Below are 22,667 nucleotides of genomic sequence, written 5' to 3' on the forward strand. Positions count from 1 at the left end.
TAGGGAGGTTTTTGAAATTATCCATTGTTATAATAAGAAGGGACTAAATTAGTTAGTCATGCATGATAATAGTTAGTTATGATTGATAAGGGTTGGTGTATAACTTGATATGTCAAACACAAGAGATCAAGCCTCCGGGGGTTAGTGCGACCGGTCCAGTAGCCTCCTCTTCAGGAGCAAGGTCCCGTGTTCGACTCTCTCCCCATACCGCGCTGGAATCCTTGGGGCGGGCTCTTCCAGCCTGGGGATACCCCTAGTCGACAAAAAAAAAAAAAAAAACACAAGAGATCAACACCGTAATTATTCAATTATGTTTTTGATCCACGCACTGTTGGCCTGCTCCACGCGGATCATCCGATCTATTTAACTAGTAGTAGTAATAATAATAATATTAATAAAACGAGTGGCTAAAAATTCTCTGGGCCATTAATGAATTCTTACCCCAAACTAAAACCCAAGAGTCCCGAGCCCAGTTTTCGAATCCGACCTTCAAAATTCAAACTGGAAAAAAAAAAAAATTCTACTCTAATACTAACCGGAGTAACCTCCGTCACTTAAACCGGTGAATTGATAAAAACACACATTCACGCACTCATCCACCGTACTCACCCGCTGCCTCCTCTGCTGGACAATCTTTGGGAAAATGGAGAAAGAGCATGACCCAACATTATCAGCATCGCCGCCGGCAACTGCCGGTTGTGAGTTGGGAGAAGGGCAAGCTAAGCTATATGAGGCCTACAATGAGCTACATGGTTTAGCGCAGGAGTTCGAGACGCCGTTCGACGCCCCAGCTGTGCTGGTTGTGGGTCACCAAACTGACGGCAAAAGCGCACTCGTGGAAGCTCTCATGGGTTTCCAGTTCAACCACGTCGGTGGCGGTACCAAGACTCGCCGGCCCATTACTCTCCATATGAAGTATAATCCCGACTGTGACTCACCTCTCTGTCATCTGCTCTCTGATTCTGACCCCAGCATTGACCAACAGTTGTCACTTCAAGAAATTCAGGTAGTTTAAAAGAAAGAGACTACTAAATGTTTGCATAGCATTGTTTACTTACTTTAAAAAACTTGAATACCTTTTTGGTGACGTTGCGTTTTTCCAGTTAGTTATCGTCACTTGCGAGCTTCAAGATTGGCATTTTTTCAATAAAATGCTGTTTTAGCGTGAATGCCAATAAACCAAACAAACAAACGGCTGTTGAATGAGGTGGATTCAATTAATTGGAGGATTGATGATATTGCCTTGATTGTCTATATATATATAAACCCGATCAGTGTTACTGTATTGACTAGGAATTATTGAATTTGGAATCCTTTACGTTCACAAACAGTTCAAGGTAGGTTAGCCGTGCCTTTGATTTCGGAATATAGCAGTTGCCAATTGTGTTTTCAAAAGTTTCCTGCTATGTTACCTTTTAAGTGAATTCAACTGGTTAATACATGGTTGAGCCGTACCTTCCAGTAAATGATACAGTATCATATGCGCTGCCAAAGGCTAAATCTAACACCAAAAAGTGAACTTAATTTGTATTTACCATCAATATTTAATTATGCTTCCCACATTCATTTGGAAATAAGTTGGATACACTTTATCATCTGAAGTGAACAGTTTTCCTATAACTGAGGCATTTTTTTAGAATATTTTAACCTCTGTATGATTCTAGGCATATATTGAAGCTGAAAACATGAGGTTGGAGAAGGAACCCTGTCAGTTTTCTTCTAAAGAAATAATCATCAGAGTAGAATATAAGTATTGTCCGAACCTCAGCATTATAGACACTCCAGGACTTGTTGCTCCAGCCCCAGGTCGGAAAAACAGAGCTTTACAGGTCCAGTCTTCTTAGAAACTTCATATCTTTTTCGTGTTTCATTAATGGCGGTGATAAAAGTTGATTTTGTGTACACAACAGGCTCAAGCTCGTGCAGTGGAATCTCTAGTGCGAGCTAAGATGCAGCACAAGGAGTTTATTATTCTATGCCTTGAAGATTGCAATGATTGGAGCAATGCAACTACTAGAAGAGTGGTAATGCAGGTATATACTTGTGTAGTACTAGATTTATCTCAGGAAACCACAAATTTAATGGCAAAATGATTCTTTGATAGTCTTGTCTGTTAATTGAAATCTTGGCTGAATCTCTTTCCATGCCTCTCTCAATATCTAGATTGATCCCGAGCTTTCAAGAACTGTTGTTGTTGCAACGAAGCTCGATACTAAAATACCTCAGTTTGCACGATCATCAGATGTTGAAGTATTTCTTTCGCCACCTGCATCTACTCTTGATGGGTTCATGCTAGGTGACTCCCCTTTCTTCACATCTGTCCCTTCTGGAAGAGTAGGTTTGGGGCATGAATCAGTTTATCGATCAAATGATGAGTTTAAACAGGTTTGTCTTCCCGTATTTGAACTGTATTTACCAATCTGCATTAGCTTTTATGAGTGTTTTTATTGATGATGACAGCTGGTAGATGCCTGTCTAAGTCTATTCATGTCATACAATTGTTGCACAGACAGATAGCTCTTCTCCTTTTGTCTGCTATTAACCAGTATCGGTCTTTCTTTACTGTGTGGTCATTGGGGTGATATTACATGTTAGCCAGAGTCATAAAAGTTGTATGGCCTATGATTTTGATAAGAATGATCATACTTTTTTGGTCTCAAATTATTTGTCTACCTTCAAAACTAGGTTGGCATTTTCTTTGGTCAATCCTCACTACTTGAACTGTATGATGGTTGAAGAATATAAGCCTTTTCTTGTCCGACTTGATTGCTCGCAAGCAGAGGTTACAAACTTTTAAATACTTTCTCATTTATGTTGTCTATGTAGGCTATTTCCTTGAGAGAAATGGAGGATGTAGCAGCATTGGAGGAGAAGTTGGGTAGATCACTCACAAAACAGGAAAGGAGCAGAATAGGTGTCAGCAGCCTTAGGCTGTTCTTAGAAGAGCTATTGCAGAAAAGGTAAAATTTTTCCACAGTTTCATTAATGAGTCATTTATCAAAGAAAGAAATGATCCTATCACTGATCTTTGCATGCTGTAACTGAGAGTTTGAGATTTATGGATTGCAAGGTACATGGACAGTGTACCATTAATCATCCCACTTCTTGAAAAAGAACATAGGAGCAGCACAAGGAAGCTGACTGACATAAATCAAGAGCTAAGGTTTGTAGCTTATCTCCAAATGATATCTGAGTGGGTGAGATGAAATTTGAGGTGAATAAATGAAGTGAGAACCCTTTTTTTTTAAAATTTTTTTGACCACTTCACCCACATCACTAATGGACATAGAATGGACTTTCTACCATTTTCCAACAATAATTTGTTTGAAATTTCTAACAGCACTTTGGATGAAGTAAAACTGAAGGAGAAAGGAAGAGCTTTCCATGACCTGTTCCTTACCAAGGTTAATTCTGCCACGTCCTTGGCATATATGTTAATGATCCTAAAATCCAGTCAATGTTTTTGGCATGAATTCTAGTTATTATTAAGCTCATCCTGTATACGAGTGCATTCCAGAGTTGTTATCACATATGTGAATTCAATGGTCTAATGGATGTTTTTTATCTTTCTTTTTCGAGGTATTTGTGCTTAAATGCTGAAGTACCATTTTGTTCTTTAGTATTCTGATGGATTCTCATTTCATATACAGTTGTCGCTGCTGTTGAAAGGAACTGTCATTGCTCCACCTGATAAATTTGGTAACCATCTTGATGTTTCTATCATACAACATTGTCTGCATATAGTTTATGGGTTATTTGGAGTTTAAATTTACACTTTCTCTATGTGTATGTGCGAGGAGACTGTTTTAGTGGTGTGATGTATGTTTTAGAGTTTCACATTACACGTGTTGATTCACCTATGTAATTCTAAAACTAAATGCTTTACCTGAAAATTGATTGCTCAAACCAAATTCTGACTATAATTATGCACTTCTGGTCTTGTGTGTAGGGGAAACTCTACAAGACGAGAGGGTCAATGGAGGAGCATTTGTTGGAAGTGATGGTCTTCAGTTTCCACACAAGCTGATACCTGTAAGTTTGGTCGTACCTTGCTATGCGTTCCTCTTTGACTTGAAGTACTTGACGCCCTTGCTTTTCTGTTTTGTGGAAGTGTTGATACATGCTGAATGCTCAAGGCTGTTATTCCAAACTTGCATCTTCTACATAAACTAGATCAAACATTTTAAGATTGCCAAGCATTATGTCTAAACCTGCATTTAAACTGAAATTTTTGTCAATTACATGTAGATATATTACGTCACACAGCTTTATTCCTTTTCACAGTAAAAGTTTCCTTCACCTTTCTTCTGGCTTGTCATTCAGATGAATTAAATTATTATCCAGCACATTTTGATTCTAGTCTAGGGGGAACCCCTCCATTAAGCTCATCAGCAAGTATCTCTGTTTGCATAGAATGCTGGAATGCGTCTTTATGGAGGTGCTCAGTATCATCGTGCAATGGCTGAATTTCGTTTTGTTGTTGGTGGAACCAAATGTCCTCCAATTACACGTGAAGAAATTGTAAATGCATGTGGAGTTGAAGACATTCATGATGGGACAAACTACTCTAGGTACCCATCAATTCTGAGTTAGACTTGGATTTCTGATTCTACTTCATCTTCAGTGTTGCTTTCATGTATCCTGTTGAAGTTTAGTTGTTCTTCTCTCCCTTTCACAATTTAGGACAGCTTGTGTCATTGCTGTTGCAAAAGCTCGTGATACATTTGAGCCTTTTCTTCATCAGGTGATTTGAGTACCTTTCTTTTCTTGTCTTAACTATGTTTTAAGGAAAATTGATCTGGTCATGATTCTGTTCTTGCTAAAGAAATATTTTGAGAATTGGAACACGTTTGTGTTAGTTAAATAGATTGAGATAAAAGATGGTGTTAAATGAGGAGAACTTCTGAAAATCCACAAATATTGGACTCCTAGTCCTAATGTATATAAGCATATGATGCTATTGGGCAGATTAGTGAATGTGAGACTATGAGGACATAAAGAATTAATTGATCATGTTGGTTGGATTTCACAATGCAAAATTTGTTAAAAGACAGGGATGGAGAGAAGGGGAGGAGTAAGGATAGAGAGAAAGAGAACAGACCCAAGTGCTTAAAGTTATCCTCCATTGATATTTCCTACAATGTTAAATATGACAAATTTCAGTAAAAAGTTGTTTTCATGTGGATTTTCTGTTCATTTTCTTCTACTTTCTTTTTTATTCTAAATACGTTTTGTCAAACTAAGTGTTCTTTTCCACTTATAGTTGGGAAACAGGCTGTTGCACATTCTGAAGAGATTGCTTCCCATCTCTGTTCATCTTCTTCAGGTGAGGTATAGTCTTTAGTAATTTGGTTACATCCATTTTCTTTATGATCAATTCCTCCTCTGATGGGTATAATTATACTCTGAATGTTTTTAACAGAAAGATGGTGAATATCTAAGTGGCCATGAAGTATTTCTCAGACGGGTTGCCTCTGCCTTCAACAACTTTGGAGAATCCACTGAAAGATCATGCCGTGAAAAGTAATGTCGTTTGTTTCAACTCCTCTTTGTCAAGTTCTTTGGTTTATTGTTTCTAAAGCAAAATTGCTTCTTTGTTCTTCTCTTTCATGCCATATGACGTGGTGTTTTTGGCTCCAGTTTTGTGGAGCCCTGTTGTTCTAAATAAGGTATTTCATAGATTAATAAAAATATCTTGTATACGGTTTCTGATAGAATTGTCAGCCCTGCTAAGTGAAACTTATGACTACTTGTGCTCAACATAGCCTTTTTGGACACTATGCCGAGAATTTTGGACTGCATATATTCAATACCTTGTATTTGTCATACTTGCAGGCTTCCAATCCAACTTGTTTTCTCTTGAATTGAACAGACAATAAAGTTTTGCACTTCCTTTTGAAATAGATCTTGAATTCTGAAGTCACAGTGGAAAATTGATGACCTTTTTTTAGCCTGTTAAGTAGCTTCTGCATTCTCTTTAACTGCACCTCTTGTTCTTTTAGCTCTTAAAATCTTCATCAATTTTATAAATACTTACTTTGCCATATTAATTTGTCATTTTTTTCATATTAAAACCTTCTGACTAATTGTTGCTCAGAATTTCTAGAACTTCACTTTTGGTAAAACTATTCATAGAATTTTGTCTCTCTCTCTCTCTCTCTCTCTCTTTTATTTTTATAAAAAATTATTTTAGTGCATGTTCCTGCTTACATTCTTGTTTATTAGGGGGTTTGAAATACATGAGCTGTTCAAATGATTCTGTTGGTCCTTAAATATTTTCAGATGCATGGAGGACTTAGTCAGCACTACTCGCTACGTAACGTGGTCCCTCCACAATAAGGTTTGACATTTTACCTAATAGAGCTACAAATTCTTTTTCCTTTAGAATTTCAAACAAGTCTCTCTGCACCCTTTTAGCCGAATGCAGTATCAGTTACAATTTTAGTCTCTTCCAGTAAGTGATTATTCATTTGCAAAGTCTGCTGACAGTGAACTAATTGTCTCAGTGAACCGTGTCTTTATCCCATGAATTTGAAGAACTGAATTGAATCAACATTTGTAATGTCTTCGTGGGCTATAGTTAGACATGAGTTCTTTAGCTCCTTGTTATTTTGGGTTGGATTTCTGATGGAGGGGGCTTGGGATATGTTTTATTTTTTGCTTGTATGCCATTTTGCTGAGAAACATGGTCAAATGAAATTTTTTTCTTTGGTTTTGGTCTTTGAAAATCGCACTTGTCTTATGTAACTCTGTCTGGTGTGTTTGTACATGAAAGAAAAATATGATCAAGAGAAACTTCATTATTTGATTTTGGTCTTTAGAAATCACAGTGTAATTATTGCTTTTACAAAGATTATACTTAAAATTTTAAAGATTTTTCGGGAAGAGGATGAAGGCTTCGAAATGTTTTCCTTTGGTTGTTGAACCTTTATATCATGCTGAGCTAAAACATTTACTGTATATCTAGAATAGATTGTGGAGTGACATATTTGATTTGGTATGATGTAAATAGTGTTGTTTTCATGAAATGTAAGACAATCAAAAGCTGTGAGGCTGTACCTCACAATGAGAACTTTGTTCATCTTGGTGGCAACATCGTTCAAACTTTATCAGCTTAGATGGATATATTCTAAGCATGCGACTAAACAGAGATCTGTAATCTGATACTCCCTCCTTGCAGAGGCTATATGAACAATATATCCATTACTTTCTGTATGTTTTCTTTTCTTTATGCCTGTCCTACATTATGCTTCCAGAATCGTGCTGGACTACGTCAGTTCTTAGACTCATTTGGTGGATCAGAACAGTCTGCCACGGGTGGTAACTCAGTAGCTGCCAGTCTTTCCCAAGAATTGTCATCTCTGTCTATGGCCAGTGATAAGCAGGACAGTAAGCCAAGGCCAGACGTGAAGCTCGGTCATTTGGCTTCAGGGAATGATTCAAGTGGGAGTGTTCAGGCAACAGAGACAAGATTGGCTGACCTTTTGGATAGCACACTTTGGAACAGGAGGCTTGCTCCTTCTTCCGAAAGGATTGTCTATGCATTGGTTCAACAGATTTTCCATGGGATAAGAGAGTACTTTTTGGCATCTGTTGAGCTGAAGGTTTGCTCTTACATTAGTAATTCTCTTTATTGCACACTGGAGACAGAGAGAGGAGAGTCTTGTTTATTGATACTGATTATGTTTGTCTTTTTGATATTCTTCAGCATTTGTTCTGTTGCTTCCTGCTTCCTTGAATTTCTTCTTTCACTTTCTTTTCGCGCTGAAAAAATTTTTAGTCATTTCAGTTGAGCGTTTTCTGATATTCTCTCAGAATATTGTTGGAGATTTTCCCTATCATCGGCTCTGGCTTCTTTTCTGCAGTTTAACTGTTTCCTCCTCATGCCGGTTGTGGACAAATTACCCGCACTCCTTCGGGAAGACCTAGAATCTGCTTTCCAAGATGATCTGGATAATGTTTTCGACATCACCAATCTGCGCCATTCTCTGGGACAGCAGAGGCGTGAAGTAGAAATTGAGCTTAGACGGGTATATATACATATGCATTGCCTTCATTGCTTCGTCTCTCTTGATTGTGCCATCTCTTGTTTTCTCAAAAACCATATAATGATTTGCAGATAAAACGACTTAAAGAGAAGTTCAGGCAGATTCATGAGCAACTAATTTCACATGAAGTCATGTGCTAGTCATAACCGGTTAGATATGTAAAGTTGAGTTTCTTTTCATGCCATTTCCAGCAATGTATGATATCTTTTTAATAAAATTTTTTCCCTTTCTTTCAGACCAGTTTGAAGGTGGGATGATCAAGTGCTGGTGCCATTTGAGTTAGTTGTATGACCACAAACGTGTGCCAGTTGAATCGATGCATTAGAGACTTGATCAACCTGAAAATCTCATCCAAGCTTTAGATTTTGTGACTTTGTTTCTGTTTTTTTTTTTCCTTGCACGTTTTCTTCTCTGCTTTTGGATAAATATCTCAGAAGTTATTTAATTTCTCATCCTTTTTCAAAAAGGGAAGAAAAAAAAAACTTTGAATCAAATAATACTCTTTATTCTTCAGCCACCAAAAAAGGAAAAAAAAAATCCAAAAACAAAAGAGCTATGGCAAGTTGGCAACTAAAACCGAACTGCCTTTGGGATGGCAGTTTGATATTTGAGGCGACCAGTGAGACCCAAGACTGAAAGATCAAATCTGATGGCAAAAAATGCACCATTAAGAAAAGCATATTGTTAATTAGGAAATGGGCATTGCTTGCAACATTATAAAAACACTTTATTTATTTTATATTTTTAATTATTTTTTTATATTATATACATCACATTTACATTTTCAGTAGTATTTTAAATAATTTTTCCAAATAATCTCCTATTCAAACATGCTCTTACCGCACAAAGGAAAAGGTTGGATGGTAAGACCCGTCTAACTTCATCTTATGTTTTTTAAAAACTTTTTACAGTCCAAGAACCTACAGACTTGACCTTGTCCGACTGGTTTACTTAAAGTATGGACAGCTTAAACGCAAGAGCCGATAGCATTGTCTTCTCCATCCTGGCCCACCGAACCTTGTGATAAACTGTAACAAAGCATCCTGATCCCAAATAAACCAGATTATTGCATACATGGTCAGGGATGTTGTCCAAGAACTGCTGTCTTACAACTTTCCCATCTTTGATTTGGAAGGCAGGCAACGATGAGAAATTGTAGGGAGGGTGCATAGCATATTAGTGTATCATCATCATATAGAACGGCGCGTTTGACAACTGGGAGGGGGGGAGGGGGCACACTTCGTGTCATCATCAGGGCGTTTCAAACTATCAGGAATGACTTCATTGTCTTTCCACGGAGCGCTGAAACCGTCAGGATCGAAACCATCAAATAACTTGCAGGCTCCCATTTTGATCCCTCAGTTGCACAGTCATACTCAAAAGAAGCCTCTGTGGTTGATGCGCAAAGCTTTTCCCCAATAACAACAGAAGCCAACTGGTGAAGAACTTGATCCATGGATCAAGGATAGGAGGGGTCGACCACTGTTTGGTACGAGGATCATACCGCTCAAAGCTTGCATCAGGCACATGATTGGAGTAGGGGGGGGGGGCAGCAAGAACGTACAAAATGCCTCCAATCACTAGAGCAAGGGGACAAGACTTGCCCGAAATCATTTCCTTTTGAGGTGAAAGACCAACTGAAGCTGGAGCAAACAAAGAGATGCCTTTTGGGAATCCAGCGAAGGTGCTGCTTAGCAGTGCTCCTCTTGAGCATGGGCGGAAACTGCTCGTCGTAGCGGCCAGGGGAGGCGATTTGCTCTGTGGGATGTGCATGTAGAGAACTAATTATTCTGTCTGACATTGTCATTTTTTTTTTAATGTTTTAATGGCAAAAAATATATATGATGCTACGTTGACTGCAAGGAATCATTAAAGGGACCCGGATGCTGCTAAAAACTTGCTAGAAGCTCAATGAATGTATCAAATAAAAGGCAATTAGGTTGGAAAAAGAAAAAGGATCTGTAGCAGTACCATTCTTTGCTATTTACATATTTATTGAGGCGAGGCGCGTAATGCCCACGTGGCAATGTGACCGAAGAGAATGCCACCGCGGATTTGAAGCCAACTCAAAAGGTCATATGGATAAGGCACATACCCCGTAAATCATCAACGACGATGACGCTGCCCCTTTCCCCGTTCGCCATCATCAGCCCCTTTCCGGCACCAGCTTTCACTACCTCCAACACAAACCTCTCTCATTCCTGTCATCCTTTCTATCACCGTTTCAAGCCCATCAATGCCTCCTCACAAATCTCCCTCCACTCCCCTTTGTGCAGTCAAAGCCCCTCCACCTCCTCCTCTTCTTCCCTCCCTACAAAAACCGGCGTCATTGTGATCGGAGCTGGCCTCGCCGGCTTAGCCGCTGCCACTCGCCTCCAAGCCGACAATATCCCCTTCCTCCTCCTCGAAGCTTCGGACGCTGTTGGTGGCCGCGTCCGTTCCGACCTCGTCGACGGCTTCATTCTCGACCGCGGCTTCCAAATCTTCATCACCGCTTACCCCGAAGCTCAAAAGCTCCTCGATTATTCACCTCTTAACCTCCAGAAGTTCTATGCCGGAGCTCAGGTCTACTACGACGGTCGCTTCCACATCGTAGCTGACCCCATCCGTCACTTCTCCGATGCTCTGTCGTCCCTCGCGAACCCCATTGGTACGATTGCAGATAAACTCCTCATCGCTTTGACCAGAATCAGGGTTTTGACTCAACCCGACGATGAAATTCTGAGCGCTCCTGAGGTTTCGACCATTGATTTTTTGAGGAAAATCGGATTTTCGGATTCAATTCTGGATAGATTTTTCCGGCCCTTTTTTGGAGGCATTTTCTTCGACACCGAGCTCAAAACGACGTCGCGGCTATTCGATTTCATCTTCAAATGTCTAGCTCTCGGCGAAAACACGATTCCCGCCTGTGGCATTTCCGCCATTCCAGATCAATTGGCTGCCAAATTGCCGTCAAATTCGGTCTTTTTCAACTCAAGAGCAAGTTCTATTAGCGTTATCCAGGCGGATTCCGACGACTTCACCGTGAGGTTAGAGAATGGGGAGGAGGTGAAGAGCGAGCTGGGAGTAATAGTGGCGGTCGAAGAATTCGAAGCGGTTAAGATTTTGGCGGGAAACTTGGACACTCCGGTTCAGGTGAAAATTCCGATTCGGAGCACTGTTTGTTTGTATTTCTCAGCGGATCAGGATAAGGTGCCGGTTAAGGATCCGGTTTTGTTTCTTAACGGGTCAGGAAAAGGGGTTGTGAATAATATGTTTTTTGCCACCAATGTGGCTCCATCTTATGGACCTCCGGGAAAGGGGTTGGTTTCAGTATCTTTAATTGGGTCGTTTGATAACGTGGGCGAGGAGGAGTTGGTGGAGGGCGTTGTTAAGGAACTCTCGGGTTGGTTTGGGGAGGGTCTTGTAGGGTCGTGGAAGTATTTGAGGATGTATAGGGTGGGGTATGCCCAACCGAATCAATGCCCGCCCACAGATTTAAAGAAGAATCCGAGGGTTAAATCCGGTTTGTATATATGCGGTGATTATGTGACTAGTGCTACATTTGATGGCGCTTTGGTTTCTGGAAGGAGAGCTGCCGAAGCCTTGATAAGGGAGAGGACACTGAGTAAAGTTTAAGGTTTATAAATTTCTTGTAAATTGGCTTTGATGTCTATTTTTGCAGGTACTTTGAAAGTAATTTTGTACTAACTTGGAAATTGTAAGAGAATCTGTAAAATCCACGCGTACATTTCTTGACCCTAATTGTTTGTGATTTATGAATTGATTAGTACGCTCTTTACAGTCTGTTTCAGTATGACTTTACCATAGCTAGCATGCAGTTCATTTACAGAAATTGTCGCAGCATTATGATAGCATGCAAACCGTGGAACTGATGCGTGTACTTTGGTCGAATATTTTCTCATATCAAGTACCTCGGCACATTCATACCATTGAATGTGCTTTTTTTTTTTTTTTTTTTGATTGTGCTATTCTTTGAATCATCAGTGCTGGCTGCTTCATTGCAGTTCAACTCTTTGCTCCTGTTGGTCATGCTGGGATCTGCATTATAAAGGTGATGTGGATAATGTTTTGGCAATAATAATTTCTGGCGTTCACTGACAGCTGAACCATGAAAGTGGAATTTCAGTTTGGAATTTTAAAGATAACTATTATCTTCACTCCCGTGCAGTTCTTACTTGTATTCTTTGTGTTCCCTCCAAAAGTGTCCCTGAGTTGCAGATTCAAAGCCTTGCAGAGAAATCACATCCCTCAGCAGCGCAATTCACTTTGGATCATCAAAATGCCATTACTATCTTCAGCTTGTCTGTAAGGTATTTCCTTTCTCATTCCAACTCCAGCAAAAAGCAAAACTATGTAAGATTATCAATCCTTTATTGTCCTCTGCAAGTCCGGTTCATTTCTTCACGAGCACGACTGAAAGTATGGACATTGGTATCAATCTGTCTCGTGATTATAGGTTTTGAAAGACCCCATACTTAAGTCATTGATAAATTATTTTCCTCAGACTATTGATTAAAATACAGCAGCATTGAGCTATTCTTTCAATTTTAAAAAGTTAATGCAACATGGACAGCTGATACTTGATTGCAGAACACAATGGATGCACTTCCAAGTGTTCAACAGGGTAGAAAGTGATTCTTGTAGCCTGCTTAGAAGCAATTGTCTTGCCTAAGCTTGAGAAACTAGTACTCCTAGATGAAGTTACTGCTCCACATGAAGGATATAAGTCATCCAGGCAAATGTCAGGATAGTCTATTCGTGTGATGACCCCGGAAGCTTCATGCTGGAAATCAGGAGGAAGCGGAGGAAGGCTGGATCACCTAATAGAACTTCCACCACCCTTCTCATAGTAGGTCTGCACTCAGGCTGAGGATGAGCGCATGTCAGGCCTAGAGTAAGCACTGGTTCAACTTCGTAAAGGTTATACTGGTTGAGTGAGGGATTGACTGCTTGAACCACTGCTCCTCGTGAGTGTGACTCCTTAACCCAGTCCACTGTTACCAATTCTTTGTGGCTGTATTGGTCTCCTTCGACAAGTTATCTCTAGCATGAATGCTCCATAACCATACACATCGCTGCTGCTTGTAGCTTTTCCAGTCCTGGTGATTTCAGGGGCCAGGTATCCAAGTGTTCCGACTACGTGTGTAGTCTGTGGATGAATCCCATGGCTGTAAGTTCTGGCCAGGCCAAAATCTCCAAGCTTCGCATTAAGATTTGCATCTATGAGAACATTGCTGGGTTTAACATCTCTGTGAAGTACCATCTGATTGCATTCTTCATGGAGATATAGCAATGCCTCGGCAACACCAAGAAGGATCTTGTATCCTTGTACCCAAGTCAGTTGCTTAATATTTTGGTGAGTATCGTCAAACAAAATCTTGTCAAGACTTCCATTTGGTACATAGTCATAGACAGGTAGTTCATCATGTTTCCTGCACCAGCGATGCAATTGTACTAGGTTTTGATGCCTGAGTCTCCCCATGCTTGCTATTTCTGCTGCTAATTCTCTCATTCCTTGACGTGAATCGGGGCAACCTTCTTTATTGTCACTTCCAGCCCTGTACTAGGGACTACTCCCTTGCATACCTTCCCGAAACCTCGTCCCTATGACATTCTTCTCTCTAAAGCCCCTAGTGGCGGCATACAGCTCAGAGTATTTGAATCTGCAAGCTCCACAATTTCCCAGCCTTCTAAAATCCCATCCCTGTTTCTAACATGATTTATGACATGAAGAGCTCCTGAAACAATTAGGAAAACTAAAGTCAAGCTGGCTAAGGTAATACCGATGAGAAATCCCTTCGTGTGCACTGCCTTCATTTTTATAGGTTTGACAAGAAATCGAAGCTCAAAAGGATCTAAATCCTGTGCCTTCCCTCCTATCTTGAGGCTCCATCCAAGCATACTATGAGCGGCTGAAAGTTGTCCAGTGGAAGCAGAGAAGCCAGCATACATGTAGTCATCTAAGAAAGATGAAAGGTCAATAGGAAAAGATATGAGAGGCCGAGATGTCCTTCTCAATGCTAGAGGAGATACAGTAATATTAACGAGCATCTCCTAGTTGTCATAATCAATCCATGCCCGAATACCATTTCCGCGATGGAGAATTATTGACTGGTTTTCTTTGCCAGTGTCATCTATATAATAAGCAGCTGCTCTATATATATATATATATACATACACACACACATACTAGTAATAGTTCATGTGCAAAGCACGTGATTGTAATAGCTTAAAATATATTATTCTTTCAATACTAAAAATTTTTTACAAAAATTTGATCATCAACATCATAATATAGTATTCTTAAGTTATTTATTATTTTAAGCTAGTTACTTTTAAAAATTTTATTAAATGAAAAGAGACAGAAAACATTCCAATGTAATTGACATGTCATTTAGGATTGAATTTGGAATCATGTACCAAACACTTTTTGATTTATAGTTTGAACTCTAGTATATCAAATATTGATAACATATTATGTTTTACCAAAATTATTGTGTATTTATGATTCTATTGCATATAAACCGCAATCATTGCAATTTTTTATAAACGAAGAATATAATTAAGTAAGAAAAATAAATAAACATACATGTAATTTGAATACTTTGTATTATGTTAATTCTATTTTTGTCAATAATGGAGTGTAAATGATCCTCGATGTAAAGTGTTTTTGGCTTGTACATTTTGATAATTGAAAGTTTATAGATAGAGATAGTTGAAGTTTTTTTATTTTCCTTTTCTTTTGTTCATATTTTTAGCACAATCCAATGCGAAGCAAAAGCAATAAGTCTAATTTTTTCATATGAGCACAATATTTTGGTTTTAGTATTAGTTGTTTTTGATGATCATGGAATTGGAATGAGAATTGTGGCTAATTAGCAATTTTAATATTAATTTTTTGTATATTGCAGTGTTTTATTTTTTAATTGCCAATTTTTAATCCATAACCACTATCATTATTATCAATTATTGGAATGCACTAAATATGTCTAATTACAATTGTCACCATATATAAAATTTACTTAATTTTAAAGTTTTTCATTTCATAACCGTTTCCCTTATTAGCTAATATTGCAATACAATAAATATATGTAATCATTAGAAAAAAAAAGGATATTAGGGCATCACTAAAAACAATTTGGATATCATTTTCATTTTATCATTCTTCATTTTAAATTTACTCTTATTATAATTCTTATTTTATCATTGGATATGGCTTTTACCTTGAAGGATGGACTTGGTTTGCTCAAACCAATACATATGAAATATTACTATATTATTGTCAATAACAATGTTTGTCTTCCCTTGGATATAAGTGATTTGGATGTTGTCTTTGGTATTATTTGAATTGTATTCTAACTTTTTAATTCATATGCTATTTACTTTATGTCATTTTATGAATAGTTTTCAATTTTTTTTTTTCAGTTTTTTTTTTTGATCGGTTGCTATTAATGATAATAGTGGTTTGTATGGTGTTATTTCAGATTTCTTTTTTTCCAATTTAATACTATTATTTCAGTTATAAATGTGTTATCATGTTTTGTGTATTGAAATTCCATTGGGTGCAATATGAAAAATTCTTTATATGGGCAAAAAGTGCATAATTGTAAAATTTGCTCGTGATATTTGTATGAAGATATACAGATGAATTAGTGTTCTCTTCTCCTTGTATGTTTCTCTATTTTCTGGAGAGTATCTGTATTTTGACATTGATTTTTTATATATATATATATAATCTTAACCAATGACTAATGAGAAATTTTTCATACTTCAATTAAGAAATTTTGATACGTATAATAATTGGAGATGGAGTTCAAGGGTAGGTAAATAGTTTTTAATGAGCAATTTTTAATTATAATTATCAATACTATTAAGATGTAATCAATTGGAGTGTTTTATTTCTTTTAACTAGTGCCACATTAAAATGCAATAATTTTAATTAAAAGACATGAGGGTAATTTAGGGATAACAAAAACTAAGATAAAAAAAGTGCTTACACTTACATTCCCTAATACCAAGATTCATATTTTTTATATTGTAATGATGATAATGATAATGATAATGATAATGATAATGATGTATATATATATATATATAATTATCAATATATTATCAATACATATAAATAAAATTATCAAAATTATCTTTATTTATAATATAAAGATAATAATATAAAGATATATATATATATATGTATAATTATCAATATATTATCAATACATATAAATAAAATTATCAAAATTATCTTTATTTATAATATAAAGATAATAATATAAAGATATATATATATATATATATATATATATATATATATATATATATATATATATATATATATATATATATATATATATTGTCTAATCCTACATGATTGTCATTGATGTCCAGGAGTTCAGGATTCTGAACAGTATCAAACTCAACTGCTAGAAAACCTGTGTTAAATTTTGCAATGCTAGTGTTATCTGGAAGCCCAAGGAACTGGTTTGGAAGACAACCTCTTGGTTTTTTGTGGGCATAAGAACAAAGGCAAAGCCATGAGTTCCAAGATTAGGATGTCTCGGGGTGATGGCGAACACAAAAGTTGCGCTGAAATTAATGGGAGAAGATTTGTCACTACTCTTCTGTTTGCTTTCTTTTAACTGCAAAGGATCTGAATAGAATGCATGTCCAATTAACCTGGACGAGTCATTAGTTATGGTGAGCATGCCATCAGATGTCACATATGCAGCTCCAAGACTCCATCCAAGCTGATGTTTGCTTGGAGAAACCCATTGTATGTGAAACTGCTTTCTGAACCTACAAATTCTAGAAGGAAAAGGTGCACGAGTCTCGAAATGAAATTCGGCTTAGAGTTGCCTTGGCTCACAGGATTTTGAGGTACAAAAAGTAGGATGCAATATGAGGCACTGTTCAACAGTTCTGAGCTAATGGAAACTGCATGCTCTACATATATTTCATGCAGGAATGGAAATTCCTGCCAGAGTTCCAAATATCTTGGAATCCGGGACAATTTGCCCTGAGTGGAAAATAAAAAAGGCAACCTGGAGCCAGGTCTTGGGCCTTGTTCCTCCTGTTATGGAGTTAATATTGCTTTCTAGCAGATCTGTAATCTAGTGATTCTAGTTTTGTTGCTAGACTGCGGTATGTGTAGTAAAACCTGACCACCATTATTTCTTATTTCCACCTGTTTGACCCATGTAATTGTATCTATGATATTAAAGCTGTTTTGCCCCTAGCTGTTTCTCTGCGCACATGGTATTGCCCATTTTTGGACTCTTGTGATTGCTTGATAGGAAAGTTCTTCTCCTACTCAATGTTTGTGCCATTTAGATGGGGAAAAGAGTAAATCCATTGAATTTGTATTAGGCGACAGAGTTGTTGGAAGTGACAGAGCAACTTGTCCTTGTTATCTTCTGGGCAACTACTTCATGAGCTGAGAATATTTGGACAGGTGCACTCAAAACCCAAGCGCTGATGGAACTGCAGCCGCAAGTGCAAATGTTATATTTCTGGTCTTAGTGAAGTATTCATTGCAAAATGTTTTAGTACTGATCAGTCGGGCCATAGTGATGTTCTCTTTGCTCTTTTTGCTAGATATAAACAGGAGTGACAGTGGATATAGTGTCTTGAAGAGTCGATGATGCTCAATAGAAGGGGATCAAAGTGCTGGCTTTGAGATTTCAGCTACAAAAGATCAACTTGCTGCTGGTGCCTGAACCATTTTTTCACGATCCCGTCTTTGTAGCTTAGGAACGAACTGCAAATACTTGGTAAGGAATAAACAAATTAAAAACATGAAGCATGTCGGCAGAAGGAAGTGAGCATATGCCAATTTTGTATGAACATAAGAAGGGCTTTGTCCGTCTTTCAAGAAGAAAATTGCTAAGTTTTAGTTGAGTCTTTATTTGAACAAGTTCGAAACTGCATCATTCCCCGAGACATTGAGAAAATAAAGCTTCACAAGCAACATTCACTTGCAGCGATTACATTATTGAAAACAAAGATGGGGAAGGACTAGGAGAAATATGGAGGAGGACTGGGAGAAAACCAAAAAGAAGCAAGAAGTCATTGCTAATCTGGTTTGAGGCATAAGAAGCCATCCTTGCCTCCGGTTTGAGGCTCAATCATTGAAGAGACAGTTTGTGGAAAATTCTTTCACGTTTCATTTTAGTCGCTGCAAAGTTGATAAAAACATATACTAAACATGAGTAATTTCATTATCAACAGTTCCTCTGGAATATTTCTTGGCTGGTAGCTGAGTCTACACCATCATATATCAAAAGATAAATCGCTTGGATCCTTTAACCTCCTGCATGAAAGATATCAATTACTTTCAGACACTACTAGTTTTGCAAACAGATGAATGTCACGACAGCATTCTCCTTATCTTTTCAACTTCAAGAACGTTGACATTACTCAGCGGTCATGAGTATTAGTAAATGTAAAGCTTTCTGGCACATTACAAGCATTCGCTTTATTGAAGTTTTGATGTGCACTCACATTCTCTGTGTTCTGTGTATCAGAAGAGAACTGCGAGGGCCGACTGACAGACATCTTAGCACTGTGTCCTTTGCGGCTGTTATTAACTGGAACATTAAGTCTGCTTTGGGGCCGGTCCATTCTTAGTTGCAAAATTTGGGCTATGGAATCCTCTCGCTCGCCCGCATTAATATCTTCCAAATTCACTGAACCGAATTAGCAGTATAAATTTAGCAGTCCAGCGGCTCAAAAAGAAAAAGAAAGAATTAGTATGCTGAAAGTTTATGATGATATCTTCTGTCATTTGTCATCGGCTAAAGACACTACTAACTAAGCAGAAATATGTAAATTAGACTGATCAGAAATATCTCAACCTGAGTACGTAATTGGACCACGATCCTAAAAGTACCAATTGATTGGTAGTTCTTCATAGCCTGCTTTGTGTCATGTCAGTGCTTTATATGTACTGCTCGCTCTTGTTAAATATCATGTCATAAATTTCTATTATTGGACTTGTAACAGATTAACTTTGCTTTCCTAACCCTAAAAGTTACCTAATAGTTGGGCAAAAGGCTATTGAGCTGATGAGCTCTCAATTAAACGAGTGAAAATCAAGATAGATATGAGTTTTTCGCCACTGAGGGAATGCAAAGGTAGGGACTCCACGACCCACCTCTCTACTGGAAGAAAAGACACAACTATATGTCTATCTATCTATCTATCTATGCAGTCATCTCTCTCATCTTCAACTTCACCTGTCTCATTCTCGAGTCTTTAAACTTGATTACGGCTCCATTAATAACGTTTGGCATTTGGATAAGGCTCAAACACAAAGTTGGGGTTCACCAAGTTGGTTGGCAAATAGTACAACGTTTTCAATTGGAAAATGGATATTAGCACTCCAAAAAAAATTCTCTAACACTTTATCACCTTTTATGCTTTTCTTCTTTCTAATATTCCAATTAGATTGTGTGTTTCCACAAATCGTTGGAATTGTGCTCCGAAACCCTATGACCTTCTCCGTAGATCCACTCTAGCCCTTGGAATTAATTACGCATTTTTAAAAAAAAATTTTTTTGGGTAGAAAGAAGAAAAGAGAAGATGAGCCCACATGCACTCATGCAACAGCAAGTACAATAATTGATCTTACCAATAACATTAGAAACATATGTTAAATTTGTTCATGAAATTATTAGAACAACCTAAAATTTGTACTTGTGTTGGTTGATGCAGGGTGGCTTCGTATTGTTTTTGTCTTACGCTGCTAAGCTAATTGTTTGGAACGAAATCACCAGCAGTTGCATTGGTTCGCAGTACATATTTAGTGTGATCCTATGCTACGGATGCAATGAGTTTTCATTCTCAAGTGATTTGGTAGGTGAACTTGAGGATAATTTTATGATCTTCTGATTCCTGCTTTCTGTTCCTGCTTCCTAGGTGCGTGTGTGATCCAATCTGATGAGTTGGTTAATTATCTACCTAGCGATACACTGAAATTACAGCAGCACTATACTACATGGTAGGTATTATACATCAGCCTCAAATAACAATTCAGCCAAATTAAATACTACATGGTAGGTAATAGTAAATGGTAAGTTGAACTAACTTGTAGTGAATATGGTGATTACAAGCCTTTCTTACAGGGCCTAGTTTATTATTATGGATATATATATTCTCTCTAATTCGCAGTCTAATGCACGCACTCTCTGTTCAGGTTCGACAAGATTTCAGATGCAAGACATGCACAAGTTTTAATCTCTTCTTAAATTGGTTGTCTTGACTACTGAGTTAACTGATGATCAGGTGCATGCTGAGCATAATTAAGAACATTAATTGGTGCACAGCATCCAGTTTTGCTCCCTCCTCCTCCCTTCAGTTTCAACCACATGTCATGCAAGAAAATGTTGACCATCTGGGAGATAAAAGAGGATATTTAGATAGCTAGCGTCGGATTATCTTTTTCATAGGAAGATAGATATGATCACGCCGAGGAGTATGGTATCCATCTTCCATTGAGATGTATTTGTCTATGGCATGACAATCCCTAAGTGTGATAGGGAAGCTATGAAAGAAAGCCATGAGCAAGTGGGGAGGGGAGGTGTTTCTGTCTTTTTACCCTAAAATCGTACTTCATGGCATACTTGTTTTGACTTTTGACAATAAAATTGTGGGGCAGTCATCCGAGCTAGGTTATCATGTGTTCCCATGTACAAGAGGCAAAGGTGTCTTTAAATTGGGATCCTATCTTGGATAGATAGTCTTTTGGAAGTTTTAGAATCAAAAGTGAAGGTAGATTTGTGAGATATATGCCTAAATAGATGTAAAAAGGTGCTGCAATCAATCTTAGCCCCCCCTTCCCCCCCAAAAAAAAAGTAAATTTTTTCAACTAAAACTTAAAAAAATTTCTAACATTATATGCTAATGGATCGAAGTTCAAGTCATGACTCTGACATTTTTTTTTTTGGCTAAAGAATTTTGATAAATAAATATCTGTCATCTCTTCGCTTATATAATGTGTATTTAATTATTAAATCCACAAAATTCTAGTGATTTAACTATAATTTTACAAGCTCCAAAATCTTACTAAGAATGGGATTGAATTTATATATTTGGACCATAAAATTATACTAGTAGGATGGTAATTAACAGCAATTAAATTGGAATTTTAACAACTATGATGAGACGGTGAGAATTCCAAGTTAACATAAAATGATTAATCCACTTATCATTCCCAACAACAAAAAAAAAAAAAAAAAAAAAAAAAAAGGAAAGACGACTCTGCTTGTGGTTAATATGGCACGAGGGTGACTCCATTCCATTATCAGAGAGAGCATTTTCTGAGGATGCCTGTGCACGCCCTGCATCCACCTGTAACTTTCCATTAACAAAGACCTCGAACAACATTTCGCCAATCCCGTATGGTCATTGTCCTTATTTAGCCTTTAGTCTTTTCCTTCATTATTTCAAGTCCTACCCAAAATCCATTGCCTGGCTACAAACATATCATATCTCTTCCGAAGCAAACACTGAATGAAAAGCCAAGCTAGCCCACAGCAAGTTTATATGTGTTTCAGCGTACGAGTTATTATAATCTTGTGAAGGTTAAAAGATAGATTACGTGAACAATAGAGAATGAATCTGCATTAGAGCTTGATTTCAACAGAATGCAAATTCTGGGGGCAGGCAAGAAGAAGAATATTATCATATATGGCAACAAATCTTTTACCAATTTAGTTCCCTGACGCGCGGCTGCAGCTTTGTCGATAAGGATGCTACTAATTGTAGCTAGTGCTTCTACAGTAGGAACTGTCAATTTCCAGACAATCACCAATGAAGAACTCAGAGGAGAAATGCCTTCATCTTCATCATCATCATCATCAATAATATTAAGATGGCGCTGCAAAATGCCAAAATCTCCACTGGTCACTTAAGTTGAGCCACCATGGGATTAACTTAACTTGATTGTAAATAAATAAATGGGATTAACTTAACTTAATTGAACTCTGTTACAATCATTATCCAAGAAATGAGTGGCTCGTGCGTATAAAGAAAGAGAAGCAGCAATTTTGGCACAAATGGAAGATGAATATATACTAATGGGGCCACGAGCAGAACTTTGTTGAATCCATTCCATCTCGATCTATAAACAGTTGAATTGAATCCATCCCGCCTTCACACCTCGGTGTCGACCAAAACTGGAAAGATTAAAATAAGACAAAATCTAACGATGGAATAAATTTAATTATTTGGACTGGTTGCTAATGATGATAATAATTAGTTTGAAGGCCACTCCCAAATAGGTGGGTCACTTGGATCGTATGTATGGTCCACAAAGCAAGCAATGCGGCAAACCATGACACGTGGGTGCCATGAGGTTGAAGATGATATAAGCGTGAAGTGTGATGATGCTGACCCGATGTTTGAGCCCTTTCCTTTCTTTCTAGCTGTATATTTTTTTTTCTCCCCCTTTCTGTGTTCTGGAATACATACATATATATATATATATATATATATATATATCTGTGTCAATGTGGGGGTGGGAGATGGAATGCGGCTGCTGGTAGTGGGCTGATGGAGTTGGATTTTGCTGCAGCAGGAATGGTAACCCGTAACAGATCCCGTTACTTGGAAAGTGTC

The 22,667-nt window shown here is 37.7% G+C and overlaps 3 protein-coding genes and 2 long non-coding RNA genes across 11 annotated transcripts; 2 read left to right on the forward strand and 3 right to left on the reverse strand.

Annotated features, from left to right (window-relative positions):
• The first annotated feature begins 407 nt into the window (after positions 1–407).
• LOC113731707 (dynamin-like protein ARC5) lies at positions 408–8,422 on the forward strand. Of its 2 annotated transcripts, XM_072079680.1 has the most exons (18): positions 411–1,006; positions 1,665–1,829; positions 1,911–2,033; positions 2,164–2,385; positions 2,827–2,960; positions 3,071–3,163; positions 3,341–3,404; positions 3,651–3,699; positions 3,950–4,032; positions 4,414–4,571; positions 4,684–4,744; positions 5,264–5,326; positions 5,423–5,523; positions 6,283–6,340; positions 7,257–7,604; positions 7,866–8,030; positions 8,120–8,197; positions 8,285–8,422. In XM_072079680.1, the coding sequence occupies exons 1-17, from the start codon at positions 644–646 to the stop codon at positions 8,186–8,188; spliced, it is 2,319 nt and encodes a 772-aa protein (XP_071935781.1). In that variant the 5' UTR covers positions 411–643; the 3' UTR covers positions 8,189–8,197; positions 8,285–8,422. The 2 variants fall into 2 exon arrangements, 1 of the variants encoding a protein (XP_071935781.1); XR_011840369.1 differs by lacking the exon at positions 8,285–8,422 and having other exon boundaries at positions 408–1,006; positions 7,816–8,030; positions 8,120–8,199.
• A 429-nt stretch (positions 8,423–8,851) lies between these two features.
• On the reverse strand, positions 8,852–10,155 carry LOC140036818 (uncharacterized). The gene is made up of 2 exons (XR_011840375.1): positions 10,020–10,155; positions 8,852–9,806 (listed from the first exon to the last, which is right to left on the reverse strand). It is a non-coding gene; the product is annotated as an uncharacterized lncRNA (long non-coding RNA).
• On the forward strand, positions 9,991–17,964 carry LOC113728725 (15-cis-phytoene desaturase, chloroplastic/chromoplastic-like). Of its 6 annotated transcripts, none has more exons than XM_072079682.1 (3): positions 9,991–11,667; positions 12,056–12,102; positions 12,220–14,158. In XM_072079682.1, exon 1 carries the CDS (start codon positions 10,164–10,166, stop codon positions 11,664–11,666), a length of 1,503 nt encoding a protein of 500 aa, XP_071935783.1. In that variant the 5' UTR covers positions 9,991–10,163; the 3' UTR covers position 11,667; positions 12,056–12,102; positions 12,220–14,158. The 6 variants fall into 6 exon arrangements, 2 of the variants coding, with proteins under 2 accessions (XP_071935783.1, XP_071935782.1); XR_011840372.1 differs by adding an exon at positions 17,646–17,964 and having other exon boundaries at positions 9,992–11,667; positions 12,036–12,361; XR_011840371.1 differs by adding an exon at positions 16,440–17,286 and having other exon boundaries at positions 9,992–11,667; positions 12,036–12,361.
• On the reverse strand, positions 13,033–13,563 carry LOC113728726 (L-type lectin-domain containing receptor kinase SIT2-like). Its single transcript, XM_027253092.2, has one exon. The coding sequence runs from the start codon at positions 13,561–13,563 to the stop codon at positions 13,033–13,035; it is 531 nt and encodes a 176-aa protein (XP_027108893.2).
• A 3,300-nt stretch (positions 17,965–21,264) lies between the features above and the next one.
• On the reverse strand, positions 21,265–22,395 carry LOC140036817 (uncharacterized). The gene is made up of 2 exons (XR_011840374.1): positions 21,757–22,395; positions 21,265–21,573 (listed from the first exon to the last, which is right to left on the reverse strand). It is a non-coding gene; the product is annotated as an uncharacterized lncRNA (long non-coding RNA).
• Between the last annotated feature and the right edge of the window lie 272 nt (positions 22,396–22,667).

This window comes from Coffea arabica, chromosome 2e (assembly GCF_036785885.1).
Source record: "Coffea arabica cultivar ET-39 chromosome 2e, Coffea Arabica ET-39 HiFi, whole genome shotgun sequence".
NCBI lineage: Eukaryota > Viridiplantae > Streptophyta > Magnoliopsida > Gentianales > Rubiaceae > Coffea > Coffea arabica.

What these genes read in the sequence shown, in the direction of transcription:
- LOC113731707 (XM_072079680.1), top strand. Translation starts at nt 644, where the DNA reads ATGGAGAAAGAGCATGACCCAACATTATCAGCATCGCCGCCGGCAACT. An exon ending in CTAGAAGAGTGGTAATGCAG is followed by an intron (nt 2,034 to 2,163) that starts GTATATACTTGT and finishes CTCAATATCTAG; the next exon opens with ATTGATCCCGAGCTTTCAAG. An exon ending in GACATAAATCAAGAGCTAAG is followed by an intron (nt 3,164 to 3,340) that starts GTTTGTAGCTTA and finishes AATTTCTAACAG; the next exon opens with CACTTTGGATGAAGTAAAAC.
- LOC113728725 (XM_072079681.1), top strand. Translation starts at nt 10,164, where the DNA reads ATGACGCTGCCCCTTTCCCCGTTCGCCATCATCAGCCCCTTTCCGGCA.
- LOC113728726 (XM_027253092.2), bottom strand. Translation starts at nt 13,563, where the DNA reads ATGAGAGAATTAGCAGCAGAAATAGCAAGCATGGGGAGACTCAGGCAT.